The 18,162-nt window shown below is 45.3% G+C and overlaps 1 protein-coding gene across 3 annotated transcripts in view; it reads right to left on the reverse strand.

Moving 5' to 3' along the window:
* Positions 1-18,162, reverse strand: part of CAP2 (cyclase associated actin cytoskeleton regulatory protein 2) — an 87,588-nt gene that overhangs the window by 56,263 nt on the left and 13,163 nt on the right. For all 3 annotated transcript variants that reach the window (XR_009758606.1, XM_061592236.1, XM_061592235.1), the window contains exons 2-3: positions 14,744-14,865; positions 1,634-1,734 (exon numbers count right to left, since the gene is read on the reverse strand). Coding sequence is in view for 2 of the 3 variants with exons in the window: in XM_061592235.1 (XP_061448219.1) it covers positions 1,634-1,734; positions 14,744-14,865 (223 nt within the window). In the remaining variant the exon portion in view is untranslated. The remainder of the gene's footprint in view (positions 1-1,633; positions 1,735-14,743; positions 14,866-18,162) is intronic.

Consider the following 18,162-nt stretch of genomic DNA (forward strand, 5'->3'; position numbering starts at 1 on the left):
AATGTTATTAAGATTTTATCATTCCTTTTATGTCTGATATTCAGGCCTGAGTGCTGATGCTTAAGTAACAAAAACAGCACCAGAAAAGGAAATTTTCAACAGGCTTGGGAGAGCCCCAAGTTTTTAAGAAATGGAAAAAAATAGAACTCCCAAGCCAGTCCAATGAGAACTGAGCATGCTCAGTGGCCACAGAATGCTGGCTGGCTGTAGGGAGAGTGGTGGGAACAGAAAAGCAAGTGAGAGAGGGAATGGAACAGAGTGTGGTGTAGTGGTTAAGGTGTTGGACTATGACTTGGGAGACCAGGGTTTGAATCCCCACACAGCCATGAAGCTCCCTGGGTGACCTTGGGCCAGTCACTGCCTCTCAGTCTCAGAGGGAGGCAATGGTAAACCCCCTCTGAATACAGCTTACCATGAAAACCCTATTCATAGGGTCGCCATAAGTCAGGATCGACTTGAAGGCAGTCCATCCATCATCCATCATTCTGGAGAAGGGCATGAGTCATCACCCCAGCCTCGGCCTCAGAGGAGGATGAGGAGGAGCTAACTGAGTCTAGGGCTACTACAGAGCCCAAAGCTGATGATTTGGAGCCCAAAGAACTTGAGGCTGGAGGTCCAGAACATGGAGAGCATGAGGCAGGACCCTCACAGATGCTGTCCCCCAAGCCTAATCCACCAGAGGAACTGGGTGCTCTCCACACTGCCTAACAGCAAGGAGCAAGCCAGGGAGGGGGGCACAGATAGATAAAGAAGTACATGTTTTCATGCCAGGGGGCTAGCCCTTTAAGAGCGACAGTCTTCAGGTTTAGGGGATGGAGCTTGTAAAAGGCAGACTTGAAGAATAAATTCCCAAGGTCTCAATTCACCCCCGGACTTTGTAGGTGCAAGTTGTTCACTAAGAACTATCCATGGTGCTGCAGCTACTGATCTGCCTTGACTCCATGGGAGCCTGTTATGTATGGATTAGAGCAGCCTTTCCCAACTAGTGGGCCACCAGATGTTGTTGGACCACAACTCCCATCAGCTTCAGCCAGCATTGCCAATGGTCAGGAAAGATGGAAATTGTGGTCCAACAACATCTGGTGGCCCACTAGTTGGGAAAGGCTGGCTTAGAGCAACATGGCTTAGTGACTGGAACAGTAAAGAGGAGTACTCCATATTGCACCATTTTGTTACAGCTTGTACTTGTTTAACATTAACTTCTTTTGTGACATGTATTGTATGATCATGTTTTATATTTCTGTAAATCTATGATAATAATGCCCATCTATGGTTTATTTCTACATTGTGAAGATTTATTTATGTATTTTTAATATTACAATATTTTTTTTTAAAAAGTGGGCATATATTTCTGACTTAGCAAAACAATGATCCCAAGTTACATATTTTTTTGGAAATTGAGGTCCAAACAACCTGTTGGACCTAAATGTCTGTTCAGTGATGATAATAATATATTTGTTACACCTATTAGCAGAGTGGCAGAACTATTAAGATTTTGGACCCAGGCATTATCAAAGAGATAAATAGAATAATACAGTAACAGTTTTATTGCCACCACCTATGAAGTGAGACCTGTATTTTTTTGAGAAAATCAAAGTTAGGCAATTTGAAAGTAAAGGGGAGGGATACTTACATGCGTCTTCACATCACCATCAAGGATCTTACTATTCCTTAGAAACTCAGCAACGCTCCCCTTCATGAGTCTATCAAAGGCTTCAACGTATGGTGCTACATCTGCAGAATAAGATAATTTCACTAGATCTGGCTGAGAAGATTCATATATTTCGAATGCCTTATTTAATCATCAAAGATGAAAATGTAAACCCACTGGAAAATATTTTGTAAAAGTGTTTCCACCACAGAAACCAATACAGTACAGCAAATCAGTTATATGCCCACATACATATTATTCCAGTGCTGGCCTATTACATCATTGTCAATGTATAATAATACTTGTTGCATAGAGTGGACTGCACATTCTTTTTATATCAGATACATTAGAACCATTTCATTTTATCCATTCTGAAACAGACGGCTTAGCCAGAGGTGGGCAAACTTTCAGTATTTCAGCCACATGGCTTTTGGAACCCTTAGATCAGGATAGAGAATCTCAGCGCCAAATTTGGCCTTCCAGGCCTTTCTATCTGGCCCTCAGAATTCTTCCCAGGCTCCACTCCTTCTTCTCAGGCCACACCCCTCACTGCCACTGCTCTGCACTTTCACTGTTGTAGCTAGACGGAATGTGTCCTTTTATTGATTGATTGATTGATTGATTGATTGCATTTGTATACCACCCCATAGCCGAAGCTCTCTGGGTGGTTTACAACAATTAAAAACATTAAAAACAAATATACAAATTTAAAAACACATTTTAAAAAAGCAATTTAAAAACACATGCTAAAATGCCTGGGAGAAGAGGAAAGTCTTGACCTGGCGCCGAAAAGATAACAGTGATGGTGCCAGGTGCACCTCGTCAGGGAGATCATTCCATAATTTGGGGACCACCATTGAGAAGGCCCTCTCCCTTGTTGCTAGCCTCCCAGCTTCCCTCCGAGTAGGCACCCAGAGGAGGGCCTTGGATATTGAGCGTAGTGTACAGGTGGGTTCGTGTCGGGAGAGGCGTTCCATCAGGTATTGTGGTCCTAAGCTGTGTAAGGCTTTATAGGTCAAAACCAGCACCTTGAATCGAGCTCGGAAACATGCAGGCAGCCAATGCAAGCGGGCCAGAACTGGTTTTATATGTTTGGACCGTCTGGTCCCTGTTACCAATCTGGCGGCTGCATTTTGCACAAGCTGCAGCTTCTGAACTGTCTTCAAAGGCAGCCCCACATAGAGCACATTGCAGTAATCTAACTTGGAGGTTATTACAGCATGGACAACTGAAGCCAGGTTATCCCTGTCCACACAGGGGAGTAGCTGGGCCACCAACCAAAGTTGGTAGAAGGCACTCTGTGCCACCGAGGCTACTTGAGCCTCAAGTGACAGAGATGGTTCTAGGAGAACCGTCAAGCTACAAACCTGCTCCTTCAGGGGGAGTGCAACCCCATCCAGAACAGGTTGGACATCCATCATCCGGTCAGAAGAACCACCCACTAACAGCATCTCAGTCATGTCCGGATTGAGCCTCAGTTTATTAGCCCTCATCCAGTCCATTGTCACAGCCAGGCACCGGTTCAGCACATTGACAACTTCACCTGAAGAAGATGAAAAGGAAAAATAGAGCTGCGTGTCATCAGCGTACTGATGGCAACGCACTCCAAAGCTCTGGATGACCGCACCCAACGGTTTCATGTAGATGTTGAACAGCATGGGGGACAGAATTGACCCCTCTGGAACTCCATACTGGAGAGTCCAGGGTGCCAAGTAATGTTCCCCAAGCACCACCTTCTGGAACCAACCCGCCAAGTAGGAGCGGAACCACTGCCATGCAGTCCCTCCCACTCCCAACTCAGCCGGACTTCCCAGAAGGATACCATAGTTGATGGTATTGAAAGCTGCTGAGAGATCAAGGAGAATCAACAGAGTCACACTCCTCTGTCTCTCTCCCGACAGAGGTCATAATACAGGGTGACCAAGGCTGTTTCCATGCCAAAACCAGGCCTGAAACCCGACTGAAATGGATCCAGATAATCGGTCTCATCCAAGAGTGTCTGGAGTTGGCCTGCCACCACTCGTTCAAGGACCTTGCCCAGGAATGGAACATTTGCCACCTATAGTTATTAAGATTTTCTGGGTCCAGGGAGGGTTTCTTAGGAGTGGTCTCACTACCGCCTTTTTCAGGCAGCCAGGGACCACCCCCTCTCACAGAGAAGCATTAATCACTTCCCTGGCCCAGCCGGCTGTTCCATCCCTGCTAGCTTTTATTAGCCAAGAAGGGCAAGGATCCAATACAGAAGTGGTTGCATGAACCTGTCCAAGCACCTTGTCAACGTTCCCAAGCTGTACCAACTGAAACTCATCCAAGAAATCGGAACAAGGCTGTGCTCTGGATACCTTGCTTGATTCACCTGCTATAACACTGGAGTCTAAGTCCTGGCGGATGCTAAAGACTTTATCCTGGAAGTGCCTAGCAAATTCATTACAGCAGGCCCCCTTGAACTCTGGTTATGTCCCTTGTTTCTCTGGGTGGAGGATAGAGAGGGGCCTCGCATTGCAGCTTCTGGATCAACCTCAAGGGCAGCTTGACATTGTAGTAATCCAGTCTAGAGGTTACCAGTGTGTGAAAGGCAGTGGTCAGGGTATCCCGGTCCAGAAATGGCTGCAGCTGTCTTACCAGCCAAAGCTGGTAAAAGGCACTCCTGGCCACCAAAGTCACCTGGGCCTCTAGTGACAAAGTGGTTGGATCACTGCTTCTTTCAGGATGTCTGGGACCACTTCCTCCTGCTAGGATGCATTGACCACACACTGGATCCACTCAAATCATACCCCATCAGCAAGCTTTAATAAGCCAAGAGGAACAAGGGTCGAGGAGACACATTGCTGGCCACACTGTTGCAAGCACCTTGTCTACATCATCAGGCCACATCAATTGACACTGATCCCAAGATGCTACAGTAGACATTGCACGAGACAGCTCACTGGAGACTGCAGCGAATATGGATCTGGCATCAAGGTTGCTATGGAGGAGAGGGACTTTACCCTCAAAGTGCCTCGCAAATAATTCACAATGGGCTTCTGGAGGGTCTAAAACTCCATTTCCTGGAGTAGAAGTTAACAGATGCCGGACAATACAAAAAAGCTCCACTGGATGGCTACAATAGAGGCAGAGTCCTCACCGCCATACAATTGTATTGTTTCAGTCATGCTCAGTAGGCTTCACAGCATGTCTTTCAACACTTGTATTCTATCTGCCATCCAGCCTGTTTCATCACCCTTAGTTCAATGTTATACCAAGGCGCATAACAGGGTCTCACAGGGAGGGCCAACCTTCTGCATTAGAGACTCTCTCGGAAAGCATTCACTGATTTTCTCCTACCATACAGTTTATTGCACAAGCTCTCACCCTTTGCAGGAACCCACACATGCCCCTTTGGGCCTCTCACTACCCAATCTCCTCCAGGTTGGAAAAAAATAGAAGGGGGTAAGTGCCCTGGTCGGGACTCCCCAATGGATAATTCCCTTTGATGTTGTCCCTTTGGTGGCAATCTGACCAAGCTATTGGCCTTTTATGCTACCTGACCTAGCCAGGAGCTGATACAAGAGGCTGCAAGACTGAATGCAGCTTCTGTCTGAATTCTGGGCCAGGAAGGGGTTCCCAGTCCTTATAGCACTTACCAGGGACCTTAGCTGTCTCAAGAGACAGAACCCCAGGGATACAACCAAATCACCCAGACGCTCAAGGACTCACTTCCAGGTAAAATCTTCTCCAGTCCCTCAGTGCTACAGCTGTTCCCCTATGAATATTGTTTATCTAAGTATTGAAAAACATTGCGTTGTTTTTTCCAATGTCTTCTAAAAGTTGACTTGAACCAGCAGAGTTGTTCGCCTTTTGGCAGGCTTATAGCAATGAAGAAGCAGAATAGAGGTTAGACTGCCTGTTTTGAATCATTTTCTTCTCTCTCACCTTTAAGCCTAAAGAATGTCTGGGCTCCCATCCATCTGACAAATGTATGTGCTTGTATAGCTTTGTGTGTGTGTGTGTTTTGTATAATCCTCTTCTACAGGGATTTTAATGGCAAACAAAACACTTTCCAAATTTTTCTTTGTTTTTTTTAAGCACGTGCCAGTCTTCACAGAGAGTTCAAATGGTAGCTACCAACTCTACTTCCCACTTTCAGTGTCAACCTCTGATTTACAACAACGTATTTTAGATTCTGATAAAACACTGTGTGGTTCTGCAATTAAATTGAGTTTTTACTTTAGTAAGAAAGGGAAGATGTTATATTTCATCAAATCATTTAAAAGCAGAATGAGGTAAACCAAACAGGGTAATTCAGCGGTCAGAGCTGTATGCCAACTGTGAAAAAGGACCACATTTATATATGAGCCAAGACCATGGAAAACAAGGACATTGAGCAGTTCCAAAAACATAATTAACATTTCTCCTTCTAGGTTTTCTTTTAGACCTTTTAACAATTTTCTCATTACTGATTGCTTTCTTTTTTCCTGTTATCTTTATCTTCTTTCTTAATAAATTCTGCCATTTTTACTTCTCTTCTTGATTCTTGTGGTTTTTTGACATTTCCCCATCAATTAATTCCTACTCTTTCTTTAGCACTGTTGAGCATCTTGGGCATAAGTCCAGCATGTGGGCAGCCTGAATGCACTATAGACATGTGTTTCTTCTTTTCTCTTCCTTGCATCTGCTAAGCAGAATTATTTTTCTTCTATATTTTGACCTTTAATGCCTCTTGATTAGATTCTGTTCTTCGTTGCTTCGAGCTTCCCTGTCATCTCACCCTATCATTCCAGTTGTCTCCTTATTTTATTTTTTATAACTTCCCTTCCATCCATTCGTGTTCCTTGTTCAGTCACTGTATCTGATTTTTCCCTCCTTTATTTCTTCTCCTCTTAAAGGAACTACATATTACCCGCAACAACGTGCTTTTCCCAAATGTCAGTTTTCAAGTTAACAGAAAAGCAGGGGAAGGAAAGGAAGAGCATTTGCAGGGTGTATCAGGAAGAGGGTGGTCCTTGCCTCTTCCCCAACCTGCTGATCCTCCCCTTGCAAGTCATCCTCAAGCCTTTTCCACCCAAGCACGGCCTTAGTTCAAGTCTGAAGGTAAAATGCAGCTGGGGCAAGGGATTATGGCAGGAGAGCTGCCAGGTAGGGGAAATGCCAAGTCTCCTCTCCAGTCCATAATTTTTCCCCTGCCAATGCTCCCCACAAAAGTATTACATGGCACATACAGAGTTAGAAACCCTGTGCTAGCCTCCTATACTATCTTGGTCCTACTATGTACTTCCTTTGTCCTAGGGCACCCTGAGGCTTCTGGTCTCCTTGTTTTTCCCAATACTCCCGTTTGTTCCCCTGATCCTGTTCTTTCCAGTCTTATCTCTTTTGATGCTCCCAACATTCTTTGACTCATGCTGTTAATGTTTCTTTGTCTTCTAGGCCAGTGTTCTTCAACCTTGGGTCCCCAGATGTTGTTGGACTACAATTCCCACCAATCCCAGCCAGCTTAGCCAATGGTCAAGGATGATGGGAGGTGTAGTCCAACAACATCTGGGGATCCAAGGTTGAAGAACAGTGTTCAAGGCCATTTCCTCAGTCTTCCAATATGCTACTGGTTCTTGTCTCTCTCTCACACACACATCTTGCAAGTTCATTGTGATTCTGATTGTGTGGAATGTGGTTACCTGAGTGTCTATTGGATAGTGCTCAGTGCATCGCTGATTACATGAGACACAATTTCCTCTCTATCATGCTCCAACTAGTCTGAGAACCATTTTTAATTTAAAGGGCATGCACAGATTATAGCTTTTCATTTAGAAGCAATATGGTAAAAAAAAAAAGTCATTGGCCTTGGTACACTCTCTCTGTGTTTGTGTATGTGCGTGCGTGCGTGTGCACGCGTTCGTGTCCCCCCCCCATCCCATTGTGGTTTTTGGTCAAATCAGTTTTGCAGACTTTTTTTAATGCTTTAAGCTTCACCCTTAAAAAATCAAAAGCAACTCCCAGATATTGTTGATGTGTGTGCGTTGTTGCGTGAAACAGCATACGTTACGTTGGAGTTAAGTTGCTCAAGAAACTTCTCAGATGCATTAGATCAGGTTAAGAGTCTTTTATTAAGACATTATGGCTTAAGGCTTTAAGATCCCCCCCTCTAGGAGAGAAGTTCTCAGTTCAAAGACATTACACAGAAGACTCAGCTCAACACAGATAGCTGCTAGAACTCTCCCAGTCTATCTTGATGCTGCCATGACAATGGCCTTGGCTATCCGTTCCCAGACTGGGCAAAGACATAACTTCTCTTAGCTACAGATTTCCACACTTTCAGACTTGATGGAAAAACACTCAGTGACAGTGTGGTTCAATGGTCAACAATCCCCCCTTTTTCCCATCATGTCTGTAATTCATTACAACAATTACAATAATACATTTCTACAATACATCTTGCAATACAGCTTACATTTCAGTACAGTTCAGAACATCTCTGCACATTTAGCTAAAACTTTATTCAATCAAACTTTGGCTGTACACATGTCAAATACAAAGTGTCAGGATCCATTTCCACCAGTTTATGCATACCTGGGCTGGTAATTACCCCCACAGTATATCTTTCTGGCGGTTTCCCTATGTTTAATCTTGTAGAATGTCTCAATGGCACTAGGGCTTCTGCTCTCTCTGCCCCCCCCATCTGTGCTTGTGCTTGGCACAGCCTGCGCAGGAGATTCCATTTCCTCAGCCTTACGTTTCTTTGATCTTCGTTTCCCACAAATGAGCTCATTTAACGCATCTCTGAGTGGAATATGTGTGCCCTCCAGTTTAATGTTTAGATTTGGCTTAAATGATTGTGCTTGTGTGTCATCTGACCCTGTAAGAACAACTGTTTCCCTTTGATCCCAAGGCTTTTCTGAGACTTTAATGCTTCTGCTCAGAATTAATTGCTGTGTTTCTGGACACCAAACTCTGAAATATGCATTCTGAAATCCCAAAACAAAACCTTGCAGTGCTCTGGGCGCAAGCTTGCCCCTCCTTTTTCCCTGTGGAATGTGGATCCAGCATCTTGCCCTGAATTTTTGAATGTGTTGTATTTTTGGTTTTCTGCCAGTGATTTTCTCATAAAGAGACATTCCAAGTGCACTGTGTAATACCCTGTTGTGAATATAATTCGCATAAAGAATTGCTTCTGCCCAGAAAGAATTCCCTAAACTGCAATCCATTAACATGGCTCTCATTGCTTCCTGCAGCACCCTGTTTTTTCTCTCTGCAGTTCCATTGGAAAATGGGCTGTATGGAGCAGTAAAATTCTGTTTTATTCCCTTACTCTCAAGAAAGTCACTCAATGCTTTACTCGTGAATTCCCCCCCCTGGTCCGAGCGTATAGCCCCCACTGTGGTGCCATGTTGAGTTTCGATTCTCTTAATGAACAGTTTCAGCTTTTGCTCAGCTTCACTTTTATGCTTTAACAGAAAAACATGACAAAATCTTGAAAAATCATCCACCAGTACCATGAAGAATTTTGCACCTCCACGTGAAGCATTCATTGGCCCTGATAAATCAACATGAACTAGCTGGTAGGGAGCTGTTGTGGTTCTTTCAGCCTCCCGGTTAATTGGTGCAATAGTCATTTTAGCTTTATGACAAGAATCACAATCCATTAACTGTCCACAATCTCTTAAATGCATGTCTTCACTATGCATTGGGGTTTTCTTAATCGTGTCAAGGTTTGCATGCCCCAGCCTTTGATGCCATTCATGGACGCAGCCCTGATGTACCTGTGCCTCAGCATTTAACACAGCACACCCTGCTTGACTGCTCTTTATTACAAACTGTGAATCATTAAGGCTTCCCTGCAAACACACTTGATGTCCCCTCATTACATAACATTTGTCTTTGTGGAACAATACAGAAAAATCACAAGTCACCAGTTTTCTGACTGACAAAATGTTATGAGCTAATTCTGGAACAAACAAACATTCTGAAAGTATTCCCAGTTTATCAAATCTCACCAGTCCTCGGGCTTCCACGCTCTTCTGCGATCCATCCGCAAGTAAAACAAAGTCCTGCTCATTTGTAGACGTGTAAAACAAACTCCTGTCTTTAATTAATACATGGCTTGCCCCACTGTCAACAATCCAGTTAACAGGTCCTAAATCTTGAGACTTCTGTTTACAAAGTTCACATTTCCCTGCTTCAAGCCGCCGTCCCTGGAGTTTCGCTTGACCGCACAGTCTCTTTGAAGATGCCCACGAGCCCCACAGGCATAACAAGATTTCAGCCGTTGCTGTTCTTGCTTGTTTTCCTGTCTGCTGCTGCTTTCCTCTTTCAGCTTGGCTCTTTGCTTTTCCTCAGCACTTTTCGCCTCTTGTCTCCGCTGCCATTCCTGGGTTAGCTTTTCCTCAATAAACGCAACGTTCAGACCTCCGTCAGGCATGGCTTCTAAAGCCATGACCATATTATTCCAAGTCCCATCGAGCGAAGCCAGGATCAGATAGGTCTTCTGAAGTTCAGAGTGCTCGATGCCTCGGTCCGTCAGCTCAGCAAACAAACGTCTGAATTCCGTGAGATGCTCACTCATTTCGCACTCACCCGTGAAGCACATCTGGTAAAGCTTCCGTGCCAAACACAATCTAGATCCCGCAGTCTGTTGCACATGAATGCCTTCCAACACGTCCCACATCTGTTTGGCGTTTGTAACATCTCTCACGTGTAGAAGTTGAGAGTCTGATAGAGCCAGAAGTATAAAAGCTTGCACCTTCTGATCTCTACGCGTCCAGGCCGTGGTCGGTACCGCCGGGGGGTTTCCATCTATAATGTCCCATAAATCCTCTTTTATCAGCAAAGCCCTCATCCTCGGCTTCCAGCTGGCAAAATTCTTTTCCATCAATCTTTCCATTGGCATGCCTCCCCCAGACAGGTTTACAGCCATGTTGCTCACCTCTGTCTGGTACAATCAATCAAGCTGCCCTCTGGAACTCCGTCTGCCTTTCAGACCAGCAACTTACTCTTGTGTAACACGCTGTGGATCTGGGCCCATAACCCCTGTTGATGTGTGTGCGTTGTTGCGTGAAACAGCATACGTTACGTTGGAGTTAAGTTGCTCAAGAAACTTCTCAGATGCATTAGATCAGGTTAAGAGTCTTTTATTAAGACATTATGGCTTAAGGCTTTAAGATCCCCCCCTCTAGGAGAGAAGTTCTCAGTTCAAAGACATTACACAGAAGACTCAGCTCAACACAGATAGCTGCTAGAACTCTCCCAGTCTATCTTGATGCTGCCATGACAACGGCCTTGGCTATCCGTTCCCAGACTGGGCAAAGACATAACTTCTCTTAGCTACAGATTTCCCCACTTTCAGACTTGATGGAAAAACACTCAGTGACAGTGTGGTTCAATGGTCAACAGATATGTGACTAATATTGCCACAATACACATGAACATTTTGGTGTGACAGTTGCCAAACTTCAAAGATTATTGAAAAAACAAGCCCCTATTCCAAAGCAGATGTAGAAGGATTTTTATATTTTTCACATCTATGTATCCAAATAAGCATTATATAGACTCTTCATTAGAAAATAACAAGCAATGCAAAATTACATCTTTTTTCCCAGCAAGCCCCATTAATCGAGATAATTTCCATGTCCTTTAAAAGAGATCATGGTCTGGTTCACACGTAATACTAACCCCTGGTGTTGTGCTATGGGTGGAAGTCAGTAGAAGCCAAAGCAAAGCTTGGCTTCATGCACTCCTCTCCTCCCCCCATGCAGCCATAAGAAGAACTTTGCTAGTGTTTAGTTTCATTTTCAGACATGAACCAGGGCTCCTGGTTTAAACCAAAATCTGACAAATCATGTTTAGAAACTGACCAGAGTTTGTTTTCAACCGTATTATCTGGTTTATGCACAAGTCAAAATTTTTTGAAAGGGAAATTGAATGTTAGCAAAATCCTTCTTCCTGCATGCAAGACGAGGAGCAGGAGGAGGCACATGCAAGCCCAAGGCTTCACTCCGGCTCATTCCAGCCCATGTGTGTAGCGCTAAACCAATCCAATGACTAGCCAGGAGCTGCTTGTGACTGAGTTAACCTCATCTTTCTATTGATTTATAGAAGCTTAGGGATTAGTCAACAACTATTTCACAGAAGGGGATAGGAAGTGTCAGGCACTAAATCTTGCCATAGTCATTGCTCTCTTACTTCTGGACTGGCAACTGGAAGGCCAACTGGTATTCCTCACAGTCTGACTCTGTGGGCCTTTACCTACTGATCCCTGAGGGGAAGCATAGAAACATAGGAAGCTGCCTTATACGGAGTCAGACTGTTGGTCTATCTAGCTCATTACTGCCTGCACTGACTGGGAGCAGCTCTACAGGGTTTCAGCCAGGAATATCTACCACCCCTACTTGGAGACACTGGGCCCTTCTGCATGCAAGGCAGATGCTCTAACGCTGAGCTAGGGCCCCTCCCCTTTAAGCCAAGGTGGGAAATTTTTTCAGCCCAACATCTTCTGGGCAACCGTCTAGGGGCCACATGCCTGTGGTGGGAGGAGCCAGAGGCAAAAGTGGATAGAACGAATAAGGTAAATAGTACCTTTGTAGCGTAGGCTAGTTTCAGCGTACACTCACACACACGCCTCTCCGTCCAGGCATGCAAGGGGGATGATCAGAATTCAAGGACACATTCCAGCCAGGCAAAAACATCCAAGGAGGGTGCAAAGCAGGGCCAGTGAGGGGAGTGGTCTGAGTTCAGTCCCCGGGCCTGAGGTTCCACACCCCTGATTTAGGCATTCAAAAAAACAAGCCAACTGGCTTTTCTCTCTGTAATGAGGCTCCCCCCCCCCACAGAAGAAATGTTTGGCTATCAGACGACCCATGATGGATCAAAATGAAGGCCACAGCAACAGTAAAAGGAACGTTGCTCCCATTGCTCAGGAGAAATAGTTTTCTGTTCACAACTTAGGTTTATTTCATTGTTAAGATCTGGAAGAGTGGGGATGTGTTCATCTAGCCCGGGGTAGCCAGATGTTTTCGTTTAACCCATCATCCCTGACCATTGTCCATGTTGGATGGGATTAATGGGACTTGTAGTCTACAACATCTGGAAGACGCCAGTTTGACGACTGCTGTTTTAGGTCATCAACAACAAAAACGCGGTGCCCCCTCTACAACATCTATTCCCTATCATTTTTGAAACATGACCCTATTTGTAAAACATTTATTATTTTTAAAACACATATTTATTTACTGTACTGCACTTCCAGGTTTAAGGGGTACCTAAGCAAAGTGTCCTCTGCCCTCCCCCTCACTTTCACCATTTAAATCAGTCTTTATGTCTTTTCATCCCAACCCCGTGGCCTAATACCTCACCGCTGAATATAAGATGTGGTGTACTAAGTAGATCAGCTTTTATTAGGACTGTCAATTTCTACAGATAAAGAACTATGATAGTCTTATAATATATTTTGAGGAAAGATTGGTAAGCCATATCTTGTACATTTGGGGAGGTTTAGTTGAATATAAAGATAAAGAACACAAGCCTTTGGTGGCATTGGTGGAATAAAAACCACCTACACCAGTGGTTCTTAACCCATGTTGGGTCACAGACCCCTTTGAGAAGCTGATTAAAGCTATGGACCCACAGAAACAAACAATTAAATAAATACAATTTATTTTATTGCATTGAAAGTTGGTGGTATTGTTTTTTGCACCTGGTTCACGGACCCCCCGAAGCCAAAGGTAAGAACCTGTGCCCTACACAGTGCCAATAGAAGATCTCCCCCCCCCCAAAAGAAATGATAGCTTCAGAAGAAGGGTTTTCCTCAGGATGGCAGCAAAGGAAGAAAGAGTTTCATTCTGTGCCTCCATGCCTGCTGTGATCCCAGTAATGTTGAGCCTCTCCAGCTATGTTCTTATAATGATGCTACTGCATTGTTATTGAAAAGCTGCACATTATGTGAAAAGATCTAGTTTGGTTCTGAGATGTAGGAGTGCTGGAATTTGCAGGAGAAGGTGAGTCTATAACTTGTGTAGTGTTGGGGGTCAGGACTTCTAGGGAGCTGCTTGGGTAAGAGTCAGAGCAGGAGGTATGTCCAAAAGAGAAAATGTTAAAGCTCTAGGGTCTGGGTTTAAGCACAGGGTTACTTCTTGGCTATTTTACAGCTCCCCTTTTAAAAATGAACAAAGATATTTTGATGCATTCACATATGCACTCACAAATTCATAGAAGAAGAAAAAATGAATAAATGCTGTGAAATTTTGCATTGAAATCATACACATTTCTAACAAAGACGTACTGTCAAATATGGCTTACAGCATCATATTGATAAATACAAGTAGATTCTTACAATAGCTTTGCAACCAGCACCTTGCTGTGATGAAACAGGAAAAGCAAAATAAACAAGCAAATAAAAAGTAATAATGTCAACTGTTAGTGAACAAATACTTAACATTTATAAGTAATATTAAACACAGAACAGTTGGAAAATAGAACAAGTATTTCTTCTGCTAATTTCTGTCTGACTCAGAACAATCAAAACCGTAACACTGAAAGATCAATAGAAACTTGAAAAACTGGGCAGTATTGAATAGTGTGCCTTGTGCTGACAGAAGACTCTTTGATCTGATCAAGGCTTCCACCAATGGAATGGGGAAGGAGACCATTTTTTACCATTCCGTCTCCCCCCCCCCTGCAGCCCCCTGCACCGCCTCCTATGGAGGTCCAAAGGGTTCCCCAACCCTCTCTGGAGCAGATTTTGGAGATGCATGGGGGCTGCTAGGGAAGAAGAAATCAGCAAAAAATGTGCACTTCTCTATTTCACTGATGAACACCTCTGCTGACTCGAAGAGCCCTCCATCAGTGCCAGAGATGCTGCTCAATACAACCCATTGACAATACATTCAATAGACTAACATGAATATTCTCTGTGGTCCATTAAATTATTATTCAAATCAAAGTTGTCTTTGGCCGTTTTCTGTATGAGCCTACAAAATATTCTTTATCACTAATTTAAGAGCTAGATGGGGGTGGCTGAGAAATATTCCAGCTTCTTTTAGAACAAATGCTACTGCCACATGGCATTTAATAGTTCAGTTCTTAACATTGCAAATAATGAATAAAGTTTCTGAAAAGAGAGAATCATACCTCCATTGACGCCATTGACAGTTCCACATTCCATTCCACCAACCCTGCGTGAATCTGACAACAATGATTCAAGCCTAATCACAGCATTTTCCAATCTCTCCATCAAAGCTATCTCTGCCATTCTGAAAAAAATAAAGACACGAATAATACTAGCTGCCCATTTCAAGTGTGAATTTCAGAGAGGTATGTCTCTTTCATACTGTTAACAGGTACTATCATCAAGGTTATTGTTATTTTTTACATCATGTTGCAAATATATCTACATTCACACACACACATGCACACGCACAGAGAGAGAGAGAGAGAGAGAGAGAGAGAGAGAGAGAGAGAGAGAGAGAGAGAGAGAGAGAGAGATGATTCCCAACAGCTAACATTTGATTTCTCTTATATAATATATAAACATCAAATATCTAGCCTTGACTAAGTTCAAAAACCTCTTTAAATTATTCACAGGTTTCATGTATTTCACATTGTTCATTTATAGTTGTGAACACTTTAGCATGCCAAGTGAAGCATCTCATCGAAAAGTGTAAGCCATTGTCACACATTTAAGACTAGAATTTTGTTACTTTGTTTATGGTGTCATTTACAAACGACTCGGCAATCATATTGTCTTTAAACTGAATAAGCGGCCTAGAAAGAGTCAGCCCCTAAGACTGCAGTCTTGAACACATTAACAGAGTGATCCTATCGTGTGTGCACGTAGGGATCCGTGGCAGAGCAACCACCACAATCAAAACCTGGCCAGGTAGCTGCAGCCAGGGAAGAAGGTGGTGGCTTTTTCGCTGTGCTTCTTTCCATTCCACCCTCTCCCTTTAACTACTGCAATGGGAGGAAATTAATTATATCAGCTCCAGGGTAGGCATAGTTTCAAGGCCTGTTCAACAGCATGTTGAGAGAGGAAGGTGGCTTAGGATTCTCTGGATCCGTGGCTCCCCAGACACCATCAGCAGGACATATATGCCCAGGGAGTTATCCATGGGTGTACCAGGGGCCCCCAGTGGCACAAATGCCATCCCACCATTGGGTCTTCCTCTTCACCAGAGAAGCAGCACTTATGCTGCTTCCTACAGTCCCTCAGGTGGCTAAACACTGGCTATAGTTACTCTTTCTTACTCTTCCATGATGTCAGGTGACCCAACATCAAAGAAAAGAATTGAAAGCCTCCTGTGGCCACTTCTTTGCAAAATTAAACATTCCTGTTCAAGACCTCCCAAGAGCAATCAATCCCTGCTGAAAGCGGATGCTCCTGATTCTTTACTTTCAGGTTGGGCCCTACCCACCTGTCAAAGTGGCCTGCAAGAGAGGGATGTTCTGCTCTCCGCTCCTGGTACACAGAATCCTAACTAATTTACATCAGTGTTGCACTGAAGTTAGCAGGGTGCTGGTTAAGCAGGACCACTGCATTTCTCTCCCCAAGATCCATAACTTCTAATCTGAAGCTTCATGAATTGCAGAAAACTGAAGATTTTGCAAGAATTGAAACAAGCTTCTCAACTCTTTCAACCTGACATTTTAATTTTTACTTAGAAGAAGCAGGCATGGGAGGCTCCAAATTACGTTGTAGCAGCAGTAGTCACTCATGGAGGAAGGCATCCTTTTTCTCCATGCTGTTCTCCTGGCTGTTCACCCGCTGAGCTGCTATTTACCCCACAGCAGAAAAAAAAAATACAGGTATCTGTACTGTTCTCTTTTGGGGCAAGCACTAACTTGCAGCGGGAGGGGGGTTTAGATTAGTTTTGGGTAAGGCACTAGCAGTGTATGGCCTACTATGGTGCTGCATAGAACATCTAGCTCGCTCACACTGTACACTAGGTCTCCAAGGAATGGTTAACACACACCCCTCCCAGCACAAATGCTCTGATCCAAGCTGGAACCTTTGGTACCAATATTTCATTAAAAATAAACCACTTGGAGACTCAGTCACAAATCTTCCATGTCACATGTCATCTGGCCCTGAGAAGCAAGAGGCTGTGTTGCACACAGGTCTTGCCAACATGTTCTAGGAGAAATATGCTTAGTATAGTCCCAGAATATTGAAGATCTTCAATATTCTGCCAATTCTGAAAGCATTTTTCATTAACATTTTCATTTCTTCAGACAGTCAAATTCCATATTAGTGCTCTATCATCACTAAGATTACTACCTTTGAATCTTGGATGGGAAGAGATGTGCAGCACTGTGAAATAGCTATTTAACAATGATGTTTTGAAAACACAGCTTTTAGAAGTCTTGAACTCATCATAAAGAACCCCCGTTCCGCGCCGGGACTTACCGGCGAAGGGACGAGTTTCGCGGCCGCAGCCGAGCCGCCATCTTGGTGAGGGATGCATGCTCGCAGCGCGCTGGCGCGCTGACGTAGCACGCAGCGAGGGGGTGGGGCGGCAGACGGCCATTTAAGGCCGTACCGCCAGCCGCCCACCCTCACTGCAAAATTTTGGCGGCACTTTTAAAACAGTCGGGAGGCCCTCCTGCATCAGCGGCACGACGCGGCTCAGATCGCCCGCCGACGCATGCGGCTTCTTCAGGCCTACTTGCTGAGCGGCGCGGCTGGGGCGCGGCGAAGAGCCCCTGGCTCCTAGGCCTCGGGAGGTCCTCCAGCTGCGGTGGAGCGGCCTGCAGGAGCTGGATCGCCCACCGACGCACACGGCTTCTTCAGGCCTACAGGCCAGGCCTTGGGTGGCAGGGCCGGCGGCGATGAGCGGTCGGCACGGCTCAATCGCTGAGCGGCGCGGCTGGGGCGTGGCGAAGAGCCCCTGGCTCCTAGGCCTCGGGAGGCCAACCAGCGGCGGAGGTGTGGCGGCAGCGGCCATCCAGGGGCCATCCAGCTGTGGAGGTGCGGCCTGCAGGAGGCGCGGCCTGCAGGAGGCATCGGCAGGCCAGCGGCGGAGGTGTGGCGGCAGCGGCCATCCAGCGGTGGAGAGAGCCCTAGGCCTCAGGAGGCCCTCCAGCGCAGCAAAGCAGCATGGCGGCGGCAGCACGGCCTAGTGGCGGCAGCGAAACTCAGGCGAGGCGGCCTTGTGGCCGCGTTCTTTTCTCTTAAATTACTATCCAGGGGACCCCTGTGGGAAGGTTCTCAGCCCTTCACCCACCCATAGCAAGGGAGCACACCACCCAGTGGTCGCTTAGCAGGTCCAGCGGGACGGTGAGGGTGCTGGGTCCCCCCTTAGGTATCTACCCCAGGCTGACCACCTCTCATTGCTGCAGAAGGCATCGTCCCCCTACACGCTAGCTCAGGATGCCACCCAAAAAAGGTCAAGGTGGGCCAAAAGGGAAGGGAAGGGCCCCCAGGGCAGAGGGTAGACGCCCACCCCCTGCTGCGGAGGATGGGGGACAGGGGGCAGGCATACCATGGACCACTATACTGGCTAGGTTGGAAGCCCTGGAGAGGGGCCCTGCCCAGCCGGCAACTGGGAGAA

This window comes from Rhineura floridana, chromosome 1, assembly GCF_030035675.1.
Source record: "Rhineura floridana isolate rRhiFlo1 chromosome 1, rRhiFlo1.hap2, whole genome shotgun sequence".
Taxonomy (NCBI): Eukaryota; Metazoa; Chordata; class Lepidosauria; order Squamata; family Rhineuridae; genus Rhineura; species Rhineura floridana.